This window comes from Crinia signifera, chromosome 11, assembly GCF_055691185.1.
Source record: "Crinia signifera chromosome 11, ASM5569118v1, whole genome shotgun sequence".
Classification (NCBI taxonomy): domain Eukaryota; kingdom Metazoa; phylum Chordata; class Amphibia; order Anura; family Myobatrachidae; genus Crinia; species Crinia signifera.
In genome coordinates, this window is record NC_139227.1 from 53,503,342 (window position 1) to 53,529,702 (window position 26,361).

At 48.9% G+C, this 26,361-nt stretch overlaps 1 protein-coding gene across 5 annotated transcripts in view; it reads left to right on the plus strand.

The window, feature by feature from the left end:
* Positions 1-9,744: 9,744 nt before the first annotated feature.
* The window catches only part of IL34 (interleukin 34), a 69,305-nt gene continuing 52,688 nt past the window's right edge, over positions 9,745-26,361 (plus strand). The window contains exons 1-2 of one of the 5 annotated variants that reach the window (XM_083164859.1): positions 9,745-9,997; positions 19,063-19,242. In XM_083164859.1, the coding sequence (XP_083020985.1) occupies positions 9,888-9,997; positions 19,063-19,242 (290 nt within the window). In that variant the 5' untranslated portion in view covers positions 9,745-9,887. Of the gene's footprint in view, positions 9,998-14,514; positions 14,736-19,062; positions 19,243-26,361 lie in introns of those variants that run through there. The other 4 variants (XM_083164857.1, XM_083164858.1, XM_083164860.1 and 1 more) reach the window with 4 other exon arrangements.

Genomic DNA, 26,361 nt, shown 5'->3' on the forward strand with positions numbered 1-26,361 from the left:
CCCATGTTACCGTAAAGTGGGGGAGTTTGAGACTAGTATCTGCCAAAATAAGGTTGTAAAGCGTAGAGATGGTGTGTTGGGGGGGAGACGAATTGGCACAGAGGAGTTCAAAGGGCGACGGGGGTGTGGTAAGCGCGGTGGGAGGGTCCAGGGAATGGAGGTAGTGACGGACCTGAAGGTATCGCCAGAATTCCACGTCCGGCAGATTCCATTCAGCTTTAGCTTCAGCAAAAGACAGAAGACGTCCCCCTCTCACCAGCTGTCCCACTCGGAAGAGTCCCCTGTCTAGCCAGCGGCTGAAGGCCTTTAGGTCGGTGCCTGGGGGAAAGCTGTTAAGGGCAAGGAAGGACTTAAACGGAGAGGCCTTTGAGGAGATAGAGGGGAGTTTCCTAAGAGATTTCCAGGTTTGCATAGTGGGTCCTATCGTGGGGTGGTTCAGACCAGGTAGGGAGGGGAGCCACGGGGCAAGGTATACCGGGATGTGTATTTCCTGCTGCTCAATCTGAACCCATTGCTTCGATGTATCCCTTCTTGACCATTCAAGGATTCTAGTTAGCAGGGAGGCCTGGTAGTACCCTTGGATGTTTGGAAGTCTAAGGCCCCCTCTGAGTGTTGTTCTATGCAAGAGATCAAGCCTCAAACGCGGTCGTTTTCCTGCCCATACAAATTCACGTATAATGGCCTGTATGTCCTTGAACCAGTGTTGGGGGATCTTGATGGGAAGGGTTTGAAGGAGGTATAGGATCCTAGGGAGGAAATTCATCTTCAGGATTCCCAATCTGCCAAACCACGAGAAGGGCCGAGCCCTCCACGCACACAGGTCGTGTCGCAGTTTTGCAAGAAGGGGAGTGAAGTTAGCCTCGAAAAGCTGGGAGGGGCTTCTGGTGATGACTACTCCTAGGTATTTTAATTGGGAGTCATGCCAGGTGAAGGGAAACGCTGCTTTGAGGCCGGTGATTATATTAGGGGGCGTGGTGATATTTAGTGCAATTGATTTTGTGTAGTTGATTTTGAAGTTAGAAAGAGATCCAAAGAGGCGAAATTCCTCCATTAGGTTAGGGAGGGAGGTGATCGGAGAGGTAAGTGTTGCGAGTAAATCGTCTGCGAATAAGGCCAGTTTATACTCCTGGCCATGGAGGGTGAAGCCGGAGATGTTAGGGTTAGCTCTGATAGAGAGGGCTAGTGCCTCCATGCACAGAACAAATATCAGCGGCGAAAGGGGGCATCCCTGGCGGGTGCCGTTCCTAATATTAAAGGAGGGGGAGAGAGAGCCGTTGACCCTGACCCTTGCCGAAGGACTACGGTACAGGGAGAGAATGTGTTGGGAGAAGGTGGGACCTAGTCCCATGTGTTGGAGGATGCCTGACATGAAGTTCCAGTCTACCCTGTCAAACGCTTTTTCCGCGTCGGTGGAGAGCAGGATCGCTGGAGCTCCCGTTTTGGAGATGTGGTGGACAAGGGCCAGGATTTTGGAGGTATTGTCACGGGCCTCACGTCCCGGGACAAATCCAACCTGGTCGCTGTGTATGATGCTAGGGAGGAGCAGTTTCATTCTATTTGCTAAGAGTTTGGCGAAGAGTTTTAAATCCGAATTCAAGAGTGATATAGGGCGGTAGCTGGGGCATAAGGACGGGTCTTTGCCTTCCTTGGGAATCACTGTAATAATAGCTTCAAGGGATTGGGAGGAGAAGGGAGATGAATCTGAAACTGAGTTGAAAGCTTCCAGTAGCATGGGGGTCAATCTGTCTTTGAAGGCCTTATAGTAAACAATGGGGAAGCCGTCAGGGCCTGGGCTCTTCCCGGAGGGGGTCGATTTTATGGCTTCTTCTAATTCGTGTAGCGTAAATGGTTTTTCTAGTTCCTCTATGTTAGCTGGGCTGAGCTTCGGGAACCCTACCCTAGTGAGATATTCACCTATCGCGCGTTGCTTTTCCCCGGTCTCAGAGGGGGGGCCCGTGGGTGGGAGATTGTAAAGCGAGGAGTAGTAGGAGCAAAAGGTCTCCGCTATCTTATCAGTTTCGTGGAGAGTATGGCCTTCTCCATCCCCAATAGAGGGTATGAAGGAGAAGGCTCTTTTTTCGCGGAGCGCACGGGCCAGCATTTTGCCAGGTTTGTTTCCCCATTTATAATATTTGCCTCGGCATTTTCTGTAGGAGAATTTAATCTTATCTAGGAGGATCTTGTTCAATTCTGACCGAGCAGCTAGGAGTTCTGAGTAGGTGTCTGAGGAGAGGGTAGTTTTGTGGGATGATTCGAGGCTTTGTATTTCCTTAAGGAGTTTCTCAATCTGGCCAGTCCTCTGCTTTTTAAGGAAGGAGCTTAACTGTATACATTTCCCCCTCAGGACACATTTATGCGCCTCCCATATTGAGAGTTTGGATACATCTGAGGTCGAGTTATGCTCAATGTAATCCTTAATGGCCTCGTCTAATTGCGATCTGCAGTATACATCGTTAAGCAAGGATTCATTTAAGCACCAGGGCCGGTAAAGTGGCGAAGCGGGACTCAAGGAAAAATCTAGTGAGGTGGGGGCGTGGTCGGACCAAGTCACTGGGCCAATTTTAGCATCACGGGCAGACTGAAGGTGGCTATGGTCTATCAGTATGTAGTCTATCCTAGAGTAGGATTGGTGAGGGGGGGAAAAGTGTGTGTAGTCTCTTTCGGATGGGTGCAGGATACGCCAGATGTCGGACAGCTGGTGAGAGTGGAGCAAGCGCCTGACCCTGCGTAGCGTCCGCTCAGGGCGGGAGGGTCCGGAGGAGACATCTAGACGGGGGTCTAAGGCCCAATTCAGATCCCCACCAATGACCAGAAGGCCGACACGGAGGTTCGATATCTTGTCTAGCATTTTCTCTATGAAGGCCGGCTGGCCCTGGTTGGGGGCATAGATATTAGCTATGGTTATATTGGAGTTGGCTATAGTGCAGGTGATAAGAAGGCATCTCCCCTCCTCCAACTCGTGTACAACAATATTGGAAACTGGTAGGTGCTTAGCAAATAGGATTGCTACTCCCTTAGACTTGGACTGGGAAAAGTTAGAGTAATGGGCAATGGGGAAGAAGTGATTGCTGAGTTTGGGCACTGTTTCTGACTGACGGAAATGAGTTTCCTGTACTAGGACTATGTCGGCCTTCTCGGCACGAAATGAGCGGAGGGCCTGGGACCTCTTTTCAGGGACGTTTAGCCCTCTGGCATTTATGGAAAGAATCCTAAGGGAAGTAGTCATGTGGGGGGAAAAGGACCAAGATGTATAGTGCTAGGATACCGGAGGGGGGGGTAGAGGTGGGGAGGTTGGGGAAAAGGACAACTGAGAGGGGGAAAGGTGAGACATGTGTAACCAAAGTAGGTAACTGCGTGCAACACAACATAATACAAATCAATCTGAAAACAAAAATATAGTAGCCGCATCCGGACAAAAAAAAGGGACTACCAGAGCCCTTATGTCACGGAAAAAACAGTTGCGGCAGGGGGCACACTGGGGGGCAGTGCCTTCGTCCGCCCAAGTGGGGGAATGGTACATACGAACAGTCGCATGTAGCGATAAACAATAAACACAGTGCATATTATTAGGTAGTAAAACATAGAGTAACACGTTTGTATATATGAAAAAAGGATATGCTCAGTCTCCAGACGCTCCTGGATACGTCAGGAGAGTGAGAGATGGATGTGGGCAAGAGAGGGGGTCGATGCAGGTCATGGGGGGTCTGAAGTTGAAGGAGGGCCTGCTTCTCTGGGCTTTTTCTTGGAGGATTTGACCAGGTCCCAGTGGGGCCTTCTCGGGAGGCTTGGCGTGGGGATGGAGGGGAGAGAGAAGGCCTGCCAGTCTGGCAGTTGTATAGGGTCAAGGCCAAGCGTGGAGCAGAAGTTCGAGAGACCTGAGGGATCCTTGAGGGTAATGGGTTGGCCCCCCTGCGAAACCTGGAGGGACAGCGGGAAACCCCAGCGGTACTTGATCTCTTTGTGGCGTAGGGCCTCCGTTAGAGGCTTCAGCATCCGTCGTTGTTGCAGGGTACGCCAGGAAAGGTCCTGGTAGATTTGGATACTAGCTCCTTCGAATTCTATTGCTTCCAAGGTGCGAACCCTGCGGAGAATTTCCTCCTTTTGGGAGAAATAGTGGACACGGCAGATAACATCTCTCGGGCGGTCCGTTGCAGCTCCCCTCGGACGTAAGGCCCTGTGGGCTCGATCAAATTCTATTGAGTCATTTGGGTCCAGGTTCAGGATCTCCCCAAAGATTTTGTTGAGAGCGTCCATCAGACCAGCAGGGGGGATGTCCTCTGGGAGGCCTCGGACCCGCAAGTTGTTCCTACGACCTCGATTGTCCAGATCGTCTAATTTACTTTGCGTCGACCTTAGGTCCATGGATTGTTGGGATAATGATTCCCGTAGGTGAAGGAGCTGGGCGTGGACTTCGTCCCTATCATCTTCCAGCGCAGAAACGCGTGTGCCTATGTGGGTTACGTCGGTCTGGACTAGTGCGATTTGGGATTGAAGGGACTCGTGAAGTCTCGTTTCAAGGGCCTGCATGTCTTGCTTAGAGGGCAGTGATTTAACATGAGATAGGATCTCTGATATTTCGCCTCTTAGCTGTGCAATGGTGTCCTGTGAGGGCCCTGGCGGAGGGGTTGCGGCCATTTTAGAGGATGAGGAAGTGGCCTCGTCCGGGGGGACTTCTGAGGGATCCTCGGAGCGGGGGGTGGAAAGAAAGGAGCGCAAATTCTGTTGGTAGGAGCTGGTGCGAGGTTTTAGAGGGGTTTGGCTTTGGGATCCTTTTCCCCTCTTGCCCATTTAGAAGAGGAAGCTAAGGGGTGGTTACATGTAGATGGAGCACTGTGTGTTGTGCTATAGGGGACGAAGGTCACATTCCCCCGTTAGTGGGGCGGCATGTCAGGTGGTGGGGGTTCACATTTGCTGGCTCCGGGAGGGCACCGTGAAAGAGCTGGGTAGCTGGGCACTGTTTCTATTCTTCTTTTCCCCTTATTTTTTTTTTTTTCCTCTTTATTTAAATTTTTATATATATATATTTTTTTTTTATTATTTTTATTTTTTTTCCTTTTATTTATTTATTTATTTATTTATTTTTTATTCCCTTCACCTCAGCAGGGGCTTCAGAATAGGAGTGCTGAAAGAGGCTGAGGGGTAGGCCACCAGAGGGAGCCCCTTGCTAGGGGATCTGTGTGGTCAAAGAGAGTCCAGCGTGGATCAATTTGTGGGAGCCAAGTGGGGGTTTGATGGCTGTAATTAAATGGGCTGCTGGGTATACGTATGTGGCAGTAGGGATCCTGCCCTTCAGGGGACAGTGGGCAGCGAGGGGAGCTATAGGGATATAAATCCCAGCTGGCGGCTGCCTGCACGTCTTGTGCTGCTTGGCCGCCCTGGGACACTTAGCTGGCAGCCCCTGTGCCTGAGGGAGCCAGGGGGAGTAAGCGTCCCCTCACTGCGGGCGGTGGAGGGTCCCGGGCGCAGAGTGTAGCGCGCGTGTGCTGCCTCCCTTAGATCTCCTGGGCAGTCCCCGGACAGGCGAGGGGGAATGGCGCCCGTCCACTTCCGGGTCTCGCTGCGTCTGGTGTGGCGCCCGGTCCGGGAGCGCAGCTTGTGATATCAGCGGTGGGGGGAGAGGGGTACCTGATTGGAGCTCGGACGGCCGGTCACTGGGTCTTCCTTCACGGCCACGTCCTCCGCAGCACTCGCGTCGAATCCGGGACCGCCACCAAATTTAGTCCCCGGCCTCTGACCGCAGGAAGGCCGCAGTCCGCAGGAGCCTTAAAAAAGGCACCCCGACTCCGCTGCCAGGTGAGGTCGGCGTCGGAGGGCACAGGGGAGGGGATGGCGCCTCGTGGGTAGTTGTACAAGTGGAAGGGTGTCCTCTGGGATCTGCTTTTAAAACCGAATCACCGGAGCTCTGCCAGAAAGCAGCCACTGTCTATGGCCGCCAAGCCACGCCCCTTATGGTGGTTTTTAAATACACTGCTTCATACATCTGGAGAGGTAAGAACAGTTTGTTGTTATTAACCCTCCCAGTCCCAGACCCCTTCTCCCAGTTTGCTGTCCTTATTCCTCCTAGTCCCAGAACCCCTTCTCCTAGTCTGCTGTTCTTACTCCTCCCAGTCCCAGAACCCCTTCTTCTAGTCTGTTGTCCTTATTCCGCACAGTCCCAGAACCCCTTCTCCCAGTCTGCTGTCCTTATTGCCCCAGTTACAGAACCTCTTCTCCCAGTCTACTGTCCTTATTCCCCACAGTCCCACAGTCCCACAGTCCCAGAACCCCTTTTACCAATCTACTGTCCTTATTCCCCACAGTCCCAGAACCACTTCTCCCAGTCTGCTGTCCTTATTTCCACAGTCCCAGAACCCCTTTTACCAGTCTGCTGTCCTTATTCCTCACAGTCCTAGAATCCCTTCTCCCAGTCTGCTGGCCTTATCCCCCCAGTCCCATAACTACTTCTCCCAGTCCACTGTTCTTATTCCTCCCAGTCCCAGAACCCCTTCTCACAATCTGCTGTCCTTATTGACCCAGTTCCAGAACCCCTTCTCCCAGTCTACTGTCCTTATTCCCCACAATCCCAGAACCCCTTTTACCAGTCTACTGTCCTTATTCCCCACAGTCCCAGAACCCCTTCTCCCAGTCTGCTGTCCTTATTCCCCACAGTCCCAGAACCCCTTCTCCCAGTCTGCTGGCCTTATTCCCCCAGTCCCAGAACCCCTTCTCCCAGTCTGCTGTTCTTATTCCCCCAGTCCTGGAACCCTTTTTCCCAGTCTGTTGCCCTTATTCCCCCAGTTCCAGAACCCCTTCTCCCAGTCTGCTGTCCTTAGTCCCCCAGTCCCAGAACCCCTTCTCCCAGTTCGCTGTCCTTATTCCCCCATTCATAGAACCCCTTCTCCCAGTCTGCTGTCCTTATTCCCCCAGTCCTAGAACCCCTTCTCCCAGTCTGCTGTCCTTATTCCCCCAGTCGCAGAAACCCTATTCCCAGTCGGCTGTCCTTATTCCCCTAGTCCCAGAACCCCTCTTCCCAGTCTGCTGTTCTTATTCCCCCAGTTCCAGACACCCCCCCCCCCCAGTGTGCTGTCCTTATTCCCCAAGTCCCGGAACCCCTTCTCCCAGTTCCAGAACCCCTTCTCCCAGTCTGCTGTCCTTAATCCCCACAGTCCCAGAACCCCTTATCCCAGTCTGCTGTCCTTATTCCCCACAGTTCCAGAACTCCTTCTCCCAGTCTGCTGTCCTTATTCCCCCCAGTTCCAGAACCCCTTCTCCCAGTCTGCTGTCCTTATTCCCCCAGTCCTAGAACCCCTCTCCCAGTTTGCTGTCCTTAGTCCCCACAGTCCCAGAACCCCTTGTCTGTTGTCCTTATTCCCCACAGTCCCAGAACCCCTTCTCCCAGTCTGCTGTCCTTATTCCACACAGTCCCAGAACCCCTTCTCCCAGTCTGCTGTTCTTATTCCCCCAGTTCCAGAACCCCTTCTCCCAGTCTGCTGTCCTTATTCCCCCAGTTCCAGAACCCCTTCTCCAAGTCTGCTGTCCTTATTCCCCCAGTCCCGAACCCCTCTCCCAGTTTGCTGTCCTTAGTCCCCACAGTCCCAGAACCCCTTGTCTGCTGTCATTATTCCCCACAGTCCCAGAACTCCTTCTCCCAGTCTGCTGTCCTTATTCCGGACAGTCCCAGAACCCCTTCTCCCAGTCTGCTGTACTTATTCCCCCAGTCCTAGAACCCCTCTCCCAGTTTGCTGTCCTTAGTCCCCACAGTCCCAGAACCCCTTGTCTGTTGTCCTTATTCCCCACAGTCCCAGAACCCCTTCTCCCAGTCTGCTGTCCTTATTCCACACAGTCCCAGAACCCCTTCTCCCAGTCTGCTGTCCTTATTCCCCCAGTTCCAGAACCCCTTCTCCCAGTCTGCTGTCCTTATTCCCCCAGTTCCAGAACCCCTTCTCCCAGTCTGCTGTGCTTATTCCCCCAGTTCCAGAACCCCTTCTCTCAGTCTGCTGTCCTTATTCCCCTGTCCCGGAACCCCTCTCCCAGTTTGCTGTCCTTAGTCCCCACAGTCCCAGAACCCCTTGTCTGCTGTCGTTATTCCCCACAGTCCCAGAACCCCTTCTCCCAGTCTGCTGTCCTTTTTCCGCAAAGTCCCAGAACCCCTTCTCCCAGTCTGCTGTCCTTATTCCCCCAGTCCCAGAACCCCTTCTCTCATACCCCTTTTACACCGCCGAAAAATCCGGGTCAGCGGCGGGTCAGACCCGGATCCTTGGCGGTGTAAATGGGGGGTATCCGTGTCCATTTACACGGGTCCTCTACCCAGGTCCTGACCTGGGTAGAACACGGATGGGACCCGTGTAAATGGCGGTGTAAATGGTCCCGCTGCGGGTCCAGGCACCCGCAGCGGGTCCACAGCGTGCAGCGCTGGGGAAACTGTCCCCAGGTGCTGCGGGAGGAAGGGGGTCCCTTCGGCTACTGAGTGGAGATGGGGTACCTGTCAGCGGCCAGCCTGACACGGCGCTGCCACTGCTGTATCTCCCCCGCTGCTGTATCTCTTGCGGCGGATGGCGGTGTCGGCGGTCCCTCGGCGGTCAGTGTCGGCGGTCCCTCTGGCGCAGGGGAAAAGACCCTATGATTGCCGGCGCTGCCGCTGCTGTATCTCCCCCCGGCGGGCGGTCCTTGCGGCGGATGGACAGTCAGTGTCGGCGGTCCCTCTGGAGCAGGGGAAATAGTACTATTTCCCCTGCGCCAGAGGGACCGCCGACACTGACTGTCCATCCGTCGCAAGGACCGGCCGCCGGGGGGAGATACAGCAGCGCCGGCAATCATAGGGTCTTTTCCCCTGCGCCAGAGGGACCGCCGACACTGACCGCCGAGGGACCGCCGACACCGCCATCCGCCGCAAGAGATACAGCAGCGGGGGAGATACAGCAGTGGCAGCGCCGTGTCAGGCTGGCCGCTGACAGGTACCCCATCTCCACTCAGTAGCCGCAGGGACCCCCCTCCTCCCGCAGCACCCGGGGACAGCTTCCCCCCTCTACCCCCACAGCACCCGGGGACAGCTTCCCCCCTCTACCCCCTCCAAGCTATATAGATAGATCTATATATATATATAGATCTATATATCTATATATATATATATATATAGATATATATATATATATATATATATATATATATAGATATGTATATCTATATATCTATATAGATATATATATCTATATAGATATATATATATATATAGATATATAGATATGTATATCTATATAGATATATATATATCTATATAGATATATATATATATATATATATCTATATATATATCTATATATCTATAGATATCTATAGATATCTATATATATATATATATATATATATATATCTATATATCAACAAGGAAAGGCAGGGCTGACCCAGGTTCAGTGTAAATGGTGCAGACCCAGGTCCGACCCAGGTCGAAGTGCTGTGTAAATGCAGTATAAAGCAGGGTCAGACCCTTGAAACTCCAGCGTTCAAACAACCAGGGTCGGACCAGGGTTTTTGGTGTAAAAGGGGTATTAGTCTGCTGTCCTTATTCCCCCAGTCCCAGAACCCCTTCTCCCTGTCACAGCATATTTTCTCCCAGTCTGCTGTAACTTCCTCTCCCCCGTCCCAGCTCCACATCTCCCTGTTTTCTTCTGTTCCTTCTCTCCCAGTCCCAGCACCCCGTTTATTACCAGTCTGCTGTGTATTCCCCTCCCAGTCCCAGTATCCCTCCCCTTCCCAGTCCTAGCACCCTTGCTCACAGTCAGTTGTCCCACTCCCGCCCCCTTCCTGTCCCGGCACCCTTTCTCCCTGTCTGCCCTCCCTCCCCCGCTCCCTCCCAGTAAACCCCCCCTATCTCAGTGACTCAGAAGCAGAAGTCTCCCATTACTGGACACATGTGTATAGGGTCTGATCTCACACAGCAGGCACTGGGATATCTGGTGCAGCAATGGGGGAGCTCCTATAATGATGTGTCATCCCTACTGATCCCACTAACTGACTACAGGTGAGACAGCTATTTATACTGCACGGTAGCCTGCTGAGTCTGCCTCCTCCATCCCTCACATTGCATTTATAGTATGTCCTGTGTATAGAAGTATACTGTACTGATAGGGTTAGTGCGACACCTTGTATCATCACTGCCGATGTCTGCTGCTACTAACAATATCTATCTATCATTCTATCTATCTATCTACTGTGTCTGCTGGTCCTACCAATAACCATTATCTATCTATTTATCTATCGGATCTGCTGGTCCTACGAATAACCATTATCTATCTATCTATCTATTTATCTATCCATCCATCCATCCATCTATCTGTCCTAACAATATCTATCTATCTATCTATCTATCTATCTATCTCTGCTGGTCCTGCCAATAACCATTATCTATCTATCTATCTATCTTTCTATTGTGTCTGATGGTCCTACCAATAACCATTATCTATCTATCTATCTGTCCTAACAATATCTATCTATCTATCTATCTTTCTATTGTGTCTGATGGTCCTACCAATAACCATTATCTATCTATCTATCTATCTATCTGTCCTAACAATATCTATCTATCTATCTATCTATCTATCTATCTCGGGTCTGCTGGTCCTGCCAATAACCATTATCTATCTATCTATCTATCTATCTATTGTGTCTGATGGTCCTACCAATAACCATTATCTATCTATCTATCTACCTATCTATGTGTCCTAACAATATCTATCTATCTCGGGTCTGCTGGTCCTACCAATAACCATTATCTATCTATCTATCTATCTATCTACTGTGTCTGCTGGTCCTACCAATAACCATTATCTATCTATCTATCTATCTATCTATCTATCTATGTGTCCTAACAATATCTATCTATCTATCTATCTCGGGTCTGCTGGTCCTGTCAATAATCACCATCTAGCTATCTATATATCTATCGATCGGTCCTAACAATATCTATCTATCTATCTATCGGTCCTAACAATATCTATCTATCTATCTATCGGGTCTGCTGGTCCTACCAATACCATCTATCTATCTATCTACTGTGTCTGATGGTCCTACCAATAACCATTATCTATCTATCTATCTATCTATCTATCTATCTATCTACTGTGTCTGCTGGTCCTACCAATAACCATTATCTATCTATCTATCTATCTATCTATCTATCTATCTAGTCTGCTAGTCCTACCAATAACATCTATCTATATCTATCAGGTCTGCTGATCTATCTATCTATCTATCTATCTATCTATCCAGAGGCGTAACTCTGGGAGGCAATGGAGTCATCTGTCGCCGGGCTCCTGCTCCCAAGAGGGCACCTCTTCTCTCCTGCAAATTTGCATCAGTTAATTGAAAGCCTTCAATATTGCCTCTGAGGCTGACTCCCCCTCCTAGCAGGACCATAGACTTCACACATTCTTTTTTTTAAACATAGTATATATACATACATACAATACTTATGTTTATATAAGGAGGTGTGTGTGTGTGTGTGTGTGTGTGTGTGTGTGTGTGTATGGGGGGGGGGGGGGGGGACTAATATTTTTCTTGCCTCCGGGCACCTGGGACAAACTTATCTATCTATCTATCTATCTATCTATCTATCTATATCTATCGGGTCTGCTGGTCCTACCAATAACCATTATCTATCTATCTATCTGCTGGACCTAATTATATCTATCTATCTAACTATCTATCTACTGTGTCTGCTGGTCCTACCAATAACCATTATCTATCTATCTATCTATCTACTGTGTCTGCTGGTCCTACCAATAACCATTATCTATCTATCTATCTATCTATCTGTCTTTCTATCGGCTCTGCTGGTCCTGCCAATAACCTCTATCTATCTATCTATCTATCTATCTATCTGTCCTAACAATATCTATCTATCTATTTATCTATCGGGTCTGCTGGTCCTACCAATAACATCTATCTATCTATCTATCGGTGGGATGTATTAATATACATCGCCGCCCTTCGCCTGACAGCCGCCGTGATGCTACCGCATATGTACTAACATATGCGGCTAGCATCGGGTTGCGGTGACGGAGACCCCTGCGATACCTGTAATGTGGTGTGCGGGGGTCTCCGTCACATCCCGGCGGCTGTCAGTGTCCCCCTGCGTCTCCTCCTCCCCCCTGCAGCCGGATGTCCTCCCGGTTGTGACACCTGCTGGGGGAGGAGGAGATCAATGGAGGACGGTAGGGGGGTCGCGCGGACGGCGGGCGGTGATAGAAGCCCATAGGCTTCTATAGGGTATCGCCACCCAGAGGGGGGTGATACCCTGCCAGGCGGAGACGGGGCGGACGGGTAATGGTACATAGGAAAATGCGGTAAAAACCCCAGTTTTACCGCATTTTCCCTTTAGTACATCCCGCCCTATCTATCTATCTACTGTGTCTGCTGGTCCTAACAATAACCATTATCTATCTATTTATCTATCTACTGTGTCGGTTTGGTACTACCAATAACCATTATCTATCTATCTATCTATCTATCTATCTATCTATCTATCTATCTATGTATGTATGTCTGCTGGTCCTAGCATCTATCTATCTGTGTCCGCTGGTCCTAACAATGTACAGAGACAGAGGTGACACATGAAATCTGGGTTTGCACCACCCTGGCGTACGCTGCACATTGGGGTACAGCCAGAAACGCTCGGGTGTTTGGGCATTCCTGCTATCCCTGTCTATAACATTTCACATGTGCTCCATCCCCTGGTGCATGATGTAAATGAGCCCCACGATGCACAGTGACAGGGACATTTATCCTAACTGTCCTCTGTGAGCGAGGAACATGCCGCCATAAATCACTGTGCGCTGTTACTGTTTATTAGTCTGCATAGCTGTGTCATGGCTGGTATATATAGTCCATATGTACATACAGCAGCACGTTATGTGCTGGGGTAACTGAGGACAGCAATATTAAATAGTATTCCCAACATCGGACCTCCAGACACACAGGACAAGGGCTTAAATCCAAATAACTGAGGTACTAATAACTAATTACCTGTACTCAAACCTGGATATCCCTAATACCTGCACTGTTAGGGCATACCTCCCAGCATGACCCTCTCCAGTGGACACAATGCTCTAATCCTGGACTTCCTCTTAGCGTATGATTACCATCGCATGTGCTGACACACCTTTCTTATCAATTACTCAACAGGTGATGGTAATCATATGCTAAAAGGGAAGTCCAGGATTAGAGCATTAAGGGGCCCATTTATCAAACCATATTTGCGGCTAAATCGGGGGTTTAGCCGCAAATATTAAGTATCTCCTAAATGTATCAAAGGGGGACCGCAGCAGGAATCTCCGATCCCTGCTACGATCCCCCCTGCACCGCCGCCGGCTGCATCCCTCATAGTTTTCTATGGGGGATGCGAAGCTGCCTGATGTATTAACATCGGGGCCCGGCTTCGCATCCCTGGGCTATCGCCATTCTGGGATGGCAATAGCCCATTGTAGCCTATGGCTGCGGGATCGCACTGCCGAGCGGGGCAGTGCAGTCAGAGGGGTCGGCGGGGGTCAGCGCATAACCGCGCATGCGCAGACCCCCCGGCCTCCGGGTCAGGGCTTCGCAGGGACGGGCTTTCAGAGCCCTGTGCCTGCGCCCTTCTAGTGATACATTCAGGCGGTGTAACTCAACACCACAATGCGATGTCACTGCGCCGGCATCGCACTATGTTGATAAATGCACCCCTTAGTCCCTTCTGGAGAGGGTCATGTATGAGGCATCTCCTGCTGCATGGTGTCATACCTACCAACATGACCCTCTCCAGGAGGGACACATTGCTTTGCTCCTGGACTTTCCACTTAATGCATGATTCTCTTCATCTGTGTTGAACAGGTTAATTGATAATAAAGGTGCTTCAACACAGGTGATGGCAATCATGCATTAAGAGGGAAGTGCAGGAGCAGAGCTATGTGTCCTTCCTGGAGATGGTCATGTTGGGAGGTATGTGGTGTACTGAGGCTGGATGTACAGTATGAGTTATCTCACACTGCGTGGTGTACTGAGGCTGGATGTATGAAGTATATCACACTGCATGGTGTACTGAGGCTAGATGAGTTATATCATGCTGCATGATGTTCTGAGGCTGGATGCATGAGGGATCTCGTGGTGCATGGTGTACGGAGGCTGGATGTATGAGGTATCTCTCATATGGAAAATTAGAAAAACATTTCTAAGCATTCTTTGGTGCCACCCATGACATCATACTGTGTGCGGACAGGCACATGCCACCACCTCTGGTACAGTACCTGTATATATTGCCCCTCTCGTGTCTCTAGCTCTATGGCCCGTCCTGGCTGCTGCTTGGGATTGTTGGAAAATGACTACGCAGCCGCTTCGGCGGCATTTGGAGAGTTGCAGAGGAAATGACATCCTGTAGGAATACTTTCCCTTTATTCTAGTGACCGGGACATTCCCAGCCTGAGGCAAGAGGGGTACAGGACAGGGATATTCCCAGCCTGAGGCGCAGTGAGTACCAGAACATTCCCAGCCTGAGGAGCAGCGGGGTATCGGAACATTCCCAGCCTGAGGCACAGGGGGTACAGGGAGATTCCCAGCCTGAGGCGCAGCGGGCACAGAGACATTCCCAGCCTGAGGCGCAGTGGGCACAGGGACAGTCCAAGCCTGAGGTGCAGGGGGTACCGGGACATTCCCAGCCTGAGGCACAGTGGACACATGGACATTCCCAGCCTGAGGTGCAGCGGGCACAGGGACATTCCCTGTCTGAGGTGGGTACAGGGCAGGGAGGCATGGTGTGTACAGGGCAGGGATGTTCCCAGTCTGAGGCGTGGTGTGTACAGGGCAGGGACATTCCCAGCCTGATGCGCGGCGGGTACAGGGACATTCCCAGTCTGAGGTGGGTACAGGGCAACGACAGTCACAGCCTGAGGCGTGGTGGGTACAGGGACATTCCCAGCCTGAGGCACATCGGGCATAGGGCATTCCCAGCCTGAGGCACATCGATATTCCCAGCCTGAGGTGCAGCGGGCACAGGGACATTCCCAGCCTGAGACGCATCGGGCACAGGGACATTCCCAGCCGAGGCACATCGACATTTCCAGCCTGAGGCGCAGCGGGCACAGGTACATTCCCAGCCTGAGGAACAGCGGGACAGGGACATTCCCAGCCTGAGGCACAGTGGGCACAGGGACAGTCACAGCCTGAGGCACAGCAGGTACAGGGCAGGGACAGTCACAGACTGAGGCGCGGCAGATACAGGGCAGGGACAGTCACAGCCTGAGGCATGGCGTGTACAAGGCAGGTAGAGTTACAGCCTGAGGAGCGGTGGGTACAGGGCAGGGACAGTCCCAGCCTGAGGCATGGTGGGTACAGGGACATTCCCAGCCTGAGGTGTGCTGTATACAGGGACATTCCCAGCCAGAGGCACAGCGGGTACAGGGTAGGGACATTCCCAGCCTGAGGCATGGTGGGTACAGGGCAGGGACATTCCCAGCCTGAGGCACGGCGGGTACAGGGCAGGGACATTCCCAGCCTAAGGTGTGGCAGGTACAGGGCAGGGACATTCCCAGCCTGAGGCACAGCGGGTACAGGGCAGGGACATTCCCAAAAGAGATATTCCCTGGGAATATTCAGGCGCTTTGACACGGGTTGTTGCTCCAATAGAAGCAGCTGCTCAAATGTGGGGGCAGTCACTCCCCACTGAAAAAGCTAAAGAAAGGGGACAAGCACAAGGCGAGTCGAGCAGCGCTGTAAATGAATAATACCAGATGATTGGAAATATAACAAATTCTTTACTCACATTAAAAATAACCTGAATATACAATGGTACAATACAATAAATTAATAGAAAAAGATAAGGGGGGAGAATAAAAGTAAATTGGAATGAAATTTAAAGTCAATAGCCAAGCCTCAATGGATTCGTGTAATTGGAAGATGGAGAGTGATCACTGGTGGGTGAAGGTAAGTGCACATTACCAAATGTTGAACCAGGTCCTTGGTTGGTGGAATACAGATGATGTCCTCACGATGAGCGCGGCTTGTTAGAATACCGCTGGAGGATGTAATCAATTGCTGTCGCTTACTGGTGTACTCTGTCCACTTTTTTGGAGGGGGTGGGTATCATTTGAGTCACCGGAAGAATCCTTGGAGCGAGCCACCACCTTGGCCGTCAATAGGTGAAGTATTAGGTCCGGCTTCCGTGCACAGTTAGTGATGCAAGTGTAGGTGCAGGTTGTTGTTTCTGGTCACCTGAAAGTTCTGTGCAGGGTGTCCACCGATGTAGATGGAGAGTTGCCAGTAGTGGAAATGGCAATGTCCACAATGGAGGGGGAAATCACAAGACACTATCCAGAGGCTGGGTTGTAGCACCTAACGCGTTTCACTGCATCCTGCAGCTTTATCAAAGGTGATTTGGCTGTGTACCTGGCTCAGGTATATATACGTTACTTAATGAGGAAGTGAATAACACCTGTAAGGTCCAATCATCGGTAGAATTACAACCATATTACATAATTACAATATGAAAATAAGGAGGCAGACAGATATCCATGAATAAAAATTTATAGTTGTTATTTGCATTAAAATTATTACAGAGACCGTTTATTCCAATGTATAAGTTCCGATCACGTGATCGGGGTTAAAGTTCGTTATGCAGGCGGATGACAGATAGCCAACATTATTATGCTTTTATTATTTCATAAATCATGATATCCACTTCTATTGAGTGAATGTATTTATTTCCTAGACTTTATAGGGAGCACGTACATTATAAGTAGGTGGAACGCAGATGCGTTTCACATAAGTTAACTAACTACTTCCGCCAGCACCCCGGAAGTGAAGGGTAGATGCGGCGGTGTTCCAGGCAAGGGGATAGAGAGAAAAGAGAGAGAAAACTAATGTAACCAATCACTGGGTTAATGTGACGTTGATGGTCACCTGATCATCATGTGACTGTGAGTCAGAAACTGTGTGTTACGTTGTGAATCACGTGTGTGTCACGTGACCGCAACTCAAATCTCCTGGGGCGTGTGTAGATCTACGTATTGTATCGTTGGTCACGTGTATAACACGTGACCGCAACTAAACTCTGCTGGACCGCATATGCGCTCCAGAGCTATCATGGATGTCATGTGACCGCTACTCAAGTCTACTGGAACGCACATGCGTTCCAGAGCCATCGTGAGTATCACGTGGCTTTAAGTATGCAGTACCAAATAGTTCGGATGTCATATACAGTACTTTAAAGACACATACATGAATTAAGTCGTTATAGATTGAAACAAGGGCAGGAAATAGTGTCATGTGGCCTGCAGAGTACACACCTACAGATGTGGCCAGGTACATTGTGGTTTACAACACGCTTGTGAGGGCTCTGACTCGCGAGTAGTAGATTGCGTTATGTCCTGCGTTATGTTCCACGCCATGTAATACATAGTTTAACCACTGGGTGACTAATGTTCCACGTTAAGACTACGGTGCCGAATACAGCGATATTGGAGTTGACATTGAGAGTATGAGAAACTGGCCAATCAACGTTCTTCCCTTTATAAAATAAAAAAAATCTACAGTACTGTACACTTGTACAGTATCTTCTACAAAACGCAGTCCCGCAACTTCACACCACAGATTTTGTCCTTTGCTAAACAGTCAAGCTGCCACTTTACACTACGGATTTTGTCCTTACTTTACGGACAGAGTTTTTGTATTTTATTCGCAGCCGCAGTTACGTACGGTAATTTATGTAATTGGTACAGAAGCCATGCTAACCTTTGCTATTGCTGGATGACTACTTAAAACATTATTTGAGGACCTACAGTATCATACGGAGCATGTCATACAGTACGTACTGTACTTTACGGGGCATGTCTTGTACTGGACGTTGCTGTATATCACACACCAATGGAGCGAAGAAAATCACAGGTAACAGTGGCCTAGTGGGTAGAGGCACAGCTACACTATGACAGTAACAGTGGTTCGATCCTCAGTTGGTTACAATACTGTATATTTTCATTTTGTAAACGTACTTTTTTTTTATCAATAGTTACAGTATTTGGTGCTTAGCAAATTCCTTCTGACTTTTCCCACAAACAAAAATTCACAATGGCAGGCTGCCATGTACACGATAGTTAATACCCATACATACTGCGCTACAGAGAACGTTTTTTTCGCAAAATAGATTTCGCTCTTCAGGTAAAAGTCCTTGCTTTGAGGACCGTGTTTCGGGATTAAATTCGCTTCTCCAGCTTTTCAAGGCTACACATGTCCCTGGTTCAGAGTGCTACCGTGTGAACATAGAAGCCATGCTAACCTTTGCTAGTCAAGCTGCCACGACTTTACACTACGGATTTTGTCCTTACTTTACGGACAGAGTTTTTGTATTTTATTCCCAGCCGCAGTTACGTACGGTAATTTATGTAAGTGGTACAGAAGCCATGCTAACCTTTGCTATTGCTGGATGACTACTTAAAACATTATTTGAGGACCTACAGTATCAAACGGAGCATGTCATACAGTTCGTACTGTACTTTACGGGGCATGTCTTGTATTGGACGTTGCTGTATATCACACACCAATGGAGCGTAGAAAATCACAGTTAACAGTGGCCTAGCGCGTAGAGGCACAGCTACACTATGACAGTAACAGTGGTTCGATCCTCAGTTGGGTACAATATATTTTTATTTTTTAAACGTACTTTTTTTTTTAAATCAATAGTTACAGTATTTGGTGCTTAGCAAATTCCTTCTGACTTTTCCACAAACAAAAATTCACAATGGCAGGCTGCCATGTACACAGTTATTGCCCATACATACTGCGCTACAGACAACGTTTTTTTTCCGCAACAATAGATTTCTCAAAACTCAGACACAGACCGGCACCTCAGACAATAAGATGTTGATTGCAGTCATACAAAATACAGTATGTTAATTGCAGTCTGCCTTCCTTTTGTTTACCTGCTATTGTACATAATTCAAATGCACCTATCAGCATTTAGCCGTGAAGGTTTTCCTTTGTCTCTGCCAGCATAAATTCAGCTACAGACGCTAAAATTGTCATACTACTGTATCCATTTTGTTTTTCTGCATCTAAACCGTTTAGAATTACTACGGATCGTCTCTTCATCTCTTGCCTGTATACAAGCACGAGATTGTACCTGTACACCTGGACTATTCATTCTGCTGAATCCAAAGTCAAGTTGTTGCTGCGTTCCTGTTTCTACCAAGCTTTACCAGCATACTGCCTTCCGCAAGAACAGCACAGTATCTTCTCGCTGGAGCAGTAAGTACAGTACAGTCATTTGTACATTTTGACTGATTGCTGCATTACAGTATACAGTACACAGCCAGGCTCCTACGAGGACAAAATGGACGGTTCCCACCTTGTCCCTGAATGAACCTGTTTCCCTTCTTTCCCTACTGTTCAAATGCAACCGGTGCAGAATACTGTATACAATCGCCTGCTGTGTATGGATGGGCCAGAGATTAGCGATGAGATTAGCGATAAGAATACAGTATTCAGATAATGCAGGCTGCCGCTATGGGTATTGTCCGTAAACACTAGATTCGGGGTATTGTCCGTAATACTGTTGAAGTAATAGTGCAATTGACGGATTTGTTCGCAAAACTAGGCATTCATTAAAGGACTGTTTCGCAAACTCATTTCGCAGACTCATACAGAATACAGTAGTGATATCGTGATTTTTGATGGCTTCCACGTTCAGTACAGTGCAGCAGAGAAAGCGCCATTTAGAATATTGGACAGTGTGTTAAAATTGCTTGGTGTGTATGGGCCAGAGATCTCCGACTAGCAATGACAATACTGTATTAGTGTAGGATACTGCAGGCTGCCACTATAGGTATTGTCCGTATAATCTGTGCTAAATACTAGATTAGTCCGTAATACTGTTGGTGTAATATTGTAAATACTGTAACGTATTTTTTTGCAAACGAGGGATTGGTGTTTTTCGCATATTAACGGACTATTTCGCAGACTCAGTTATTGTATACAGCAGTAGGAGCACGTGATATTGTTATGTTCAGCCATGTTGGGAATCGACATGGCTGCACAGTGCAGTAGAGAAAGCGCCATTTGGAATATTGTACAGTGTGTTTACAACCTTCCGTGGTAAATTTGCTAGGGCAGGATCAACTACACAGAACGTCGGTTCTCCCACCCCCTTACTGTACTTCTGCTTCAGGTACCATAAGTACCATACTGAACTAGAGATGTGCGGCGGCCACTTTTTCGGGTTTTGGTTTTGGATCTGGATCTTCCTTCGTGTTTTGGATCTGGATTGGTTTTGGCAAAACCACCCTTGTGGGTTTTGGTTTTGGATCTGGATTTTTATGAAAAAATGCTAAAAATGGCTAAAATAACAGAATTTGGGCCTGTTTTTGCCCCTAAAGTATTATTAACCTCAATAACATTAGTTTCCACTCATTTCTAGTCAATTTTGATCACTTCACAGCTTACAAAATTGTTTTCATTTACTGTAGTTGGGCCAAAAGGGTATACCGAGGTAGCTGGATGACTAAGCTAAGCGACAGCAGTCGGCATCACATAGATGTGGACCTTACACTTCCAACCTGGCAGAGCGGCACTGCAGGGGCAGACAGGGTGGCAGTTTAATAAACTATCCCAAAAAAAGAGAAATGCTCCAAACAGCAAATACAAAGAGGTATCGGCTTTGTCATGACTGGTGGTAGCAGCTTCAGCACTCCCACTATTTCCTCCTCCATCATCCTCCAAAAATGTGTTTTTATTTTATTTATTACTTTTATTTCTTTTTCTTACTTTACACTGGACACAGCCTGTCACACTGGACACAGCCCCTTGGACACTGCCCCTGGACACTGCCCCTGGACACAGTCCCTGGACACAGTCCCTGGACACTGCCCCTGGACACTGGACACAGCCTGTCACCCTGGACACAGCCCCTGGACAATGGACACAGCCTCTGGACACAGCTCCTGTACACTGGACACAGCCGTCACACTGGACACAGCCCCTGGACAATGGACACAGCAGTCACACTGGACACAGCCTCTGGACACCGCCCCTGGACACAGCTCCTGTACACTGGACAATGGATATATGTCACGCTGGACACTGGATATATGCCGTCACACAGGACACAGGATATATGTCGTCACACTGGACACAGGATATATGTCGTCACACTGGACACTGGATATATGTCGTCACAGTGGACACAAGATATATGTCGTCACACTGGACACAGGATATATGTCGTCACACTGGACACTGGATATATGTCGTCACACTGGACACTGGATATATGTCGTCACACTGGACACTGGATATATGTCGTCACACTGGACAATGGATATATGTCACGCTGGACACAGGATATATGCCGGCACACATTACATATCACACTGGACACCGGATATATGTTGTGACTTGTGACACTGGACACAGGATATATTGTCGTCACACTGGACACTGGATATATGTCGTCACACTGGACACTGGATATATGTCGTCACAGTGGACACAGGATATATGTCGTCACACTGGACACAGGATATATGTCGTAACACTGGACACTGGATATATGTCGTCACAGTGGACACAGGATATATGTCGTCACACTGGACACAGGATATATGTCGTCAAACTGGACACAGGATATATGTCGTCACACTGGACACTGGATATATGTCGTCACACTGGACACTGGATACAGATGGGGCCGGGCTCATCTTTGCAGGGGATGGCGATGGCGTCGCCATCGCCATTCCCTGCTCCCGCGCCATCTGTGTGTCGGAAGGGGACGCGCGCGCACGAGGTGCGCGCGCGTCCCCTTCCGACGGTGCTGCCCTCGGTCGCCCGGTGCCCACACCGGGCGCCCGCACCCCCCCACAGCCTCCTCGGGTCCCCCCAGCCCCCCTCGAGCGGGAGGCGGACAGTATTGCGTCCGCCTCGCCGGCCGGCCGCCCGGATACTGAGACGCGCGTGCGTGGGGGACGCATGCGCGTCTCAGTCAGATGGCGCGCCGTGTTGCTGGCGGATCGCCAGCAGCATGCTGCTGGCGATTCGCCAGCAAGCATAAGGCCTGCGCTATCTGTATATGTCGTCACACTGGACAATGGATATATGTCGTCACACTGGACAATGGATATATGTCACGCTGGACACAGGATATATGCCGGCACACATTACATGTCACACTGGACACAGGATATATGTTGTGACTTGTGACACTGGACACAGGATATATTGTCGTCACACTGGACACTGGATATATGTCGTCACACTGGACACTGGATATATGTCGTCACACTGGATATATGTCGTCACACTGGACAATGGATATATGTCACGGTGGACACAGGATATATGCCGGCACACATTACATGTCACACTGGGCACAGGATATATGTTGTGACTTGTGACACTGGACACAGGATATATTGTCGTCACACTGGATATATGTCATCACACTGGACACAGGATATATGTCGTCACACTGGACACAGGATATGTCGTCACACAGGACACAGGATATATGTCGTGAGTGACTCGTGACACTGGACAATGGATAAGATATAGGCCATCACACTGGACACAGCCCCTTGTATTACTGCAGCCCCTGTACACAGTGTACTACTCAGCAGCACTGCAGCCCCTGCGTGTGAGCACTGCAGCACTGAGTTAGTTAGTTAAATCACAAAAAACACAGGGTTCAGGGCTAAATAAATCACAACACAGGGCTTAGGGCTAAATAAATCACAACAGAGCACAGGCCACAGGACAGCCCCTGGACAGTGGACACTGCAGCCCCTGCGTGTGAGCACTGCAGCACCTAGTTAGTTAAATCACACTACAGGGCTCAGGCCTATAAACAGTCACTGACTCTCAATACAAGTCTACAACACAGGGCAGTGAGGGCACACGGCAGGTCACGGAGCACAGCACAGGGCAGTGAGGGCACAGGGCAGGTCACGGAGCACAGCACAGGGCAGTGAGGGCACAGGGCAGGTCACGGAGCACATGGCACGGAGCACAGCACAGGGCAGTGAGGGCACAGGGCAGGTCACGGAGCACAGCACGGAGCACATGGCACAGAGCACAGCACGGAGCACACGGAGCTTCCCAACCACCCTCTTCCCTCTCCAAGATTGGAGTGAAGATGGCGGGGCGTGCGTGCGTCTTTTATAAGATCCCGCTCCCGCGAGAATGACGTTCGGCCTCGTTATTGGTCCGGAATTCAGGCGGGAACTCCCGAGCCGGCTCGGATCTGGCCCGGATCCCCGATATTCGGATCTGTCGGATCTCGGGGATCCGGACCCGCTCATCTCTATACTGAACAGTATTGAACATACGTACTGTACAGTATGACATGATCCGTATGATACTGTAGGTCCTCAAATAATGTTCTAAGTAGTCATCCAGCAATAGCAAAGGTTAGCATGGCTTCTGTACCCATTACATAAATTACCATACGTAACTGCGGCTGTGAATAAAATACAAGAACTCTGTCCGTAAAGTAAGGACAAAATCTGTAGTGTAAAGTGGCAGCCTGACTGTTTTGTAGAAGAGATTTTTATGCGCTGTACTGTTTGGGAAAAGTGACATCTGGTGGTCAATGAGTGTAATTGCAGGTTACATTTACAAGATTACGTTACATTTATAACGCGATCTATAACGGGACTATAGCGCAAGGAGCAGGCGCGATTCATGCGCGATTTGCATAGCGCACGTTATGCGCAACGCAGCCACGATGTACTTGGCCACATCTGTATATATGCTATCAGTCACATTTAGAGAAGTTAGTTAAACCAAATATAACAGATATATGTATAGTTAAGAGGGCATGATGAAGAACAATCCATTATTTAACAACAATAATAAAAATAATTTTCTATGTATATTACAACATGAATCGTAATATTATTATTGATATTAGAAGTATATGGAAGTAAGGTGAGTAATAATAGAAATAAATGTATACATATATATATATATATATATATATATATATATATATATATTTTTTTTTTTTTTTTTTTTTGTGGGGGGTGTTGGTGTTAGGGTGTAGGATAGTTACACTACAACCACAGACTACTTCACATTACATGTACAACAACAGCAGATGTATCGGATTTTGTTATTATTTTAAAGAGACCCTTCAATCAAACGAGAGAATCTATAGGACAATGTTTAGCTCCATCGCCTCATTAAGGCCCCTTGGAAATAGACAATCCATTTTGAAGGTCCAAAAAAATTTCCTGTTTACATAGAGTGCGGAACCTGTCGCCACCCCTTTTAGTGGGTGGTATATGTTCAAGTCCGGTGAGTTTTAAATGTTTGGGGTTACTTTCATGGTGTTCGGCAAAATGCCGTGATACACTATGTAATAAGGAACCCTTCAAAATGTTGCGACGGTGTTCGAGGAATCTAGTCCTCAAAGGTCGTGTTGTACGACCTACATATTTAAGATCACAGGTGCAGGTAAGAAGATAGATAGTAAAGGGTGTATTACAATTAATGAACCCCCGGCTTTTAATATTCTCTGTAGGTGTATTGATCATCACTGCTTTGTTAGTGATGAAGTTACACGTAATATACTGATTACCACCACATTTATAACAGCCCATTGGTTTGGCTGGAAGCCAATCTGATGTTAGGGGCAATGGATTAGTTGTAGCTTGGGGGCATTTTAGGCAGCTGGGGGCTTTTTTTAAGAGATTTATTAATTCGAAAAATAAACAGAGGTTTAAAAGTGGAGATGAAAGAAATGCGATTATCGCTGGTGGGGAGGAGGGCTCTTGGTGGTTTACCACACAGGAGAGTATCTCTGTCTCTCTCTCTGCTAGATCTATATGCCTCCTGAACCAGTTGAGTGGGATACCCACAGCCCTGAAATGCTTTTATGAGACCTTTAGCTTGATGGTCGAATGTCTCAAGTTCGGAGCAGTTGCGTCTAAGGCGCAACATCTGCCCCTTAGGGATATTTTTCACCAAAGGTGGGTAAGGGGCGCTCTTAACATTCAAATAGGAGTTGGTATTTACTGGGTTTTGATAGTTACTTATTTGAATAGAGCCATTAGTACTTTTGAGAGTTAGGTCCAGGAAATTGATAGTATGCGGGTGACAATCATAAGTGAATTTTAAATTAAAAGAATTTGAATTCAGGTGAGAAACAAAGGAGGTGATAGAAGTGACATCCCCATCCCAAATGACCCCCATATAAGTTGGTCCTCAACCTCCCCCATGTAGAGGTTGGCATAACTTGGCGCGAATCTGGTCCCCATGGCCGTTCCCATCACCTGTAAATAAAAAGTGTCCTGAAAAAGAAAATAATTGTGTTTTAATATGAATGAGATGGAGTTCGTGAGAAATTGTTGTAGTTCCACCGTCAGATCATCATCAACCCTCAATCTTTTAGAGATGGTTCGAATACCCAATTCATGGGGTATATTGGAGTAAAGATTCTCTACATCGAGAGTCAGTAAGTGATGAGTCCTTCCAATCGATGTTTTTAATTAAATTGAGAAAATGGGTGGAATCACGGATGTGTGATCTGAGGGTGGTAACTCGTGGCTGTAAATAAGAATCAACAAACTGTGAAAGGTTGGAAGTGATTGATTGGACACCAGAAATAATAGGACAACCAGGTCGGGAAGTGAGGTGCTTGTGAATTTTGGGAAGGTGATAAAAGATGGGAACCAAAGGGTGACGATTAAATAAAAAGTGATGTTCCTCCTTGGTAATAACTGAATCCAAGACCGCTTGATCAAGAAGTAATTTTAGGGGGGGCGTGGCCTGGCACGCAAGCCGAGAAGACGCATCCATAGCGAGCTCCTGGGGCACCAGTAGCTATTACGCCTACCCTGCACCCCTGGTGCCCACTAGACCCTACCTCCGACATCTATTGTGAGGGAGGCATCCCCCGGAACCTCCTGTCCACGGCAGCGGAGCCGGGCAGCTCTTTTAAGGGCTGCCGCGGGTTGCGGCCTGGTCCGGGAACGGAAGCCGGGGCCTCGAGTTTGGAGTCGGAGCGTCGGCGCGAAGGGAGACGCGGTTCTCAGGTGAGCCCCGCTCTCCCCCTGCAGTCACCCGACATCGCTGCCTGCTGCACACCGGTGCCCGGCCCTGATCGCTGCGTCCCCATCCTACGCAGCCTGCCTGAGCCTGGACGCCGGAGCAAGAGGCAGAGGCCTACCACGCGCCGCCATCCGCGCACCTTCCCCGCTGATCTAGCGGGACTCCAGCGAGGGAGCTGGGTCCCCACCTGCAAAGTACAGCTACCGGGGGTTATCCTCCCCTCTCCCCTATACATTAGAGGCACCATCTTTCAGCCTCAATCGCCACAGGCGCCCACGTGGTGCCCGCCATCTTCCCCCCCCCAGGTCCCTATCATTAACCGGT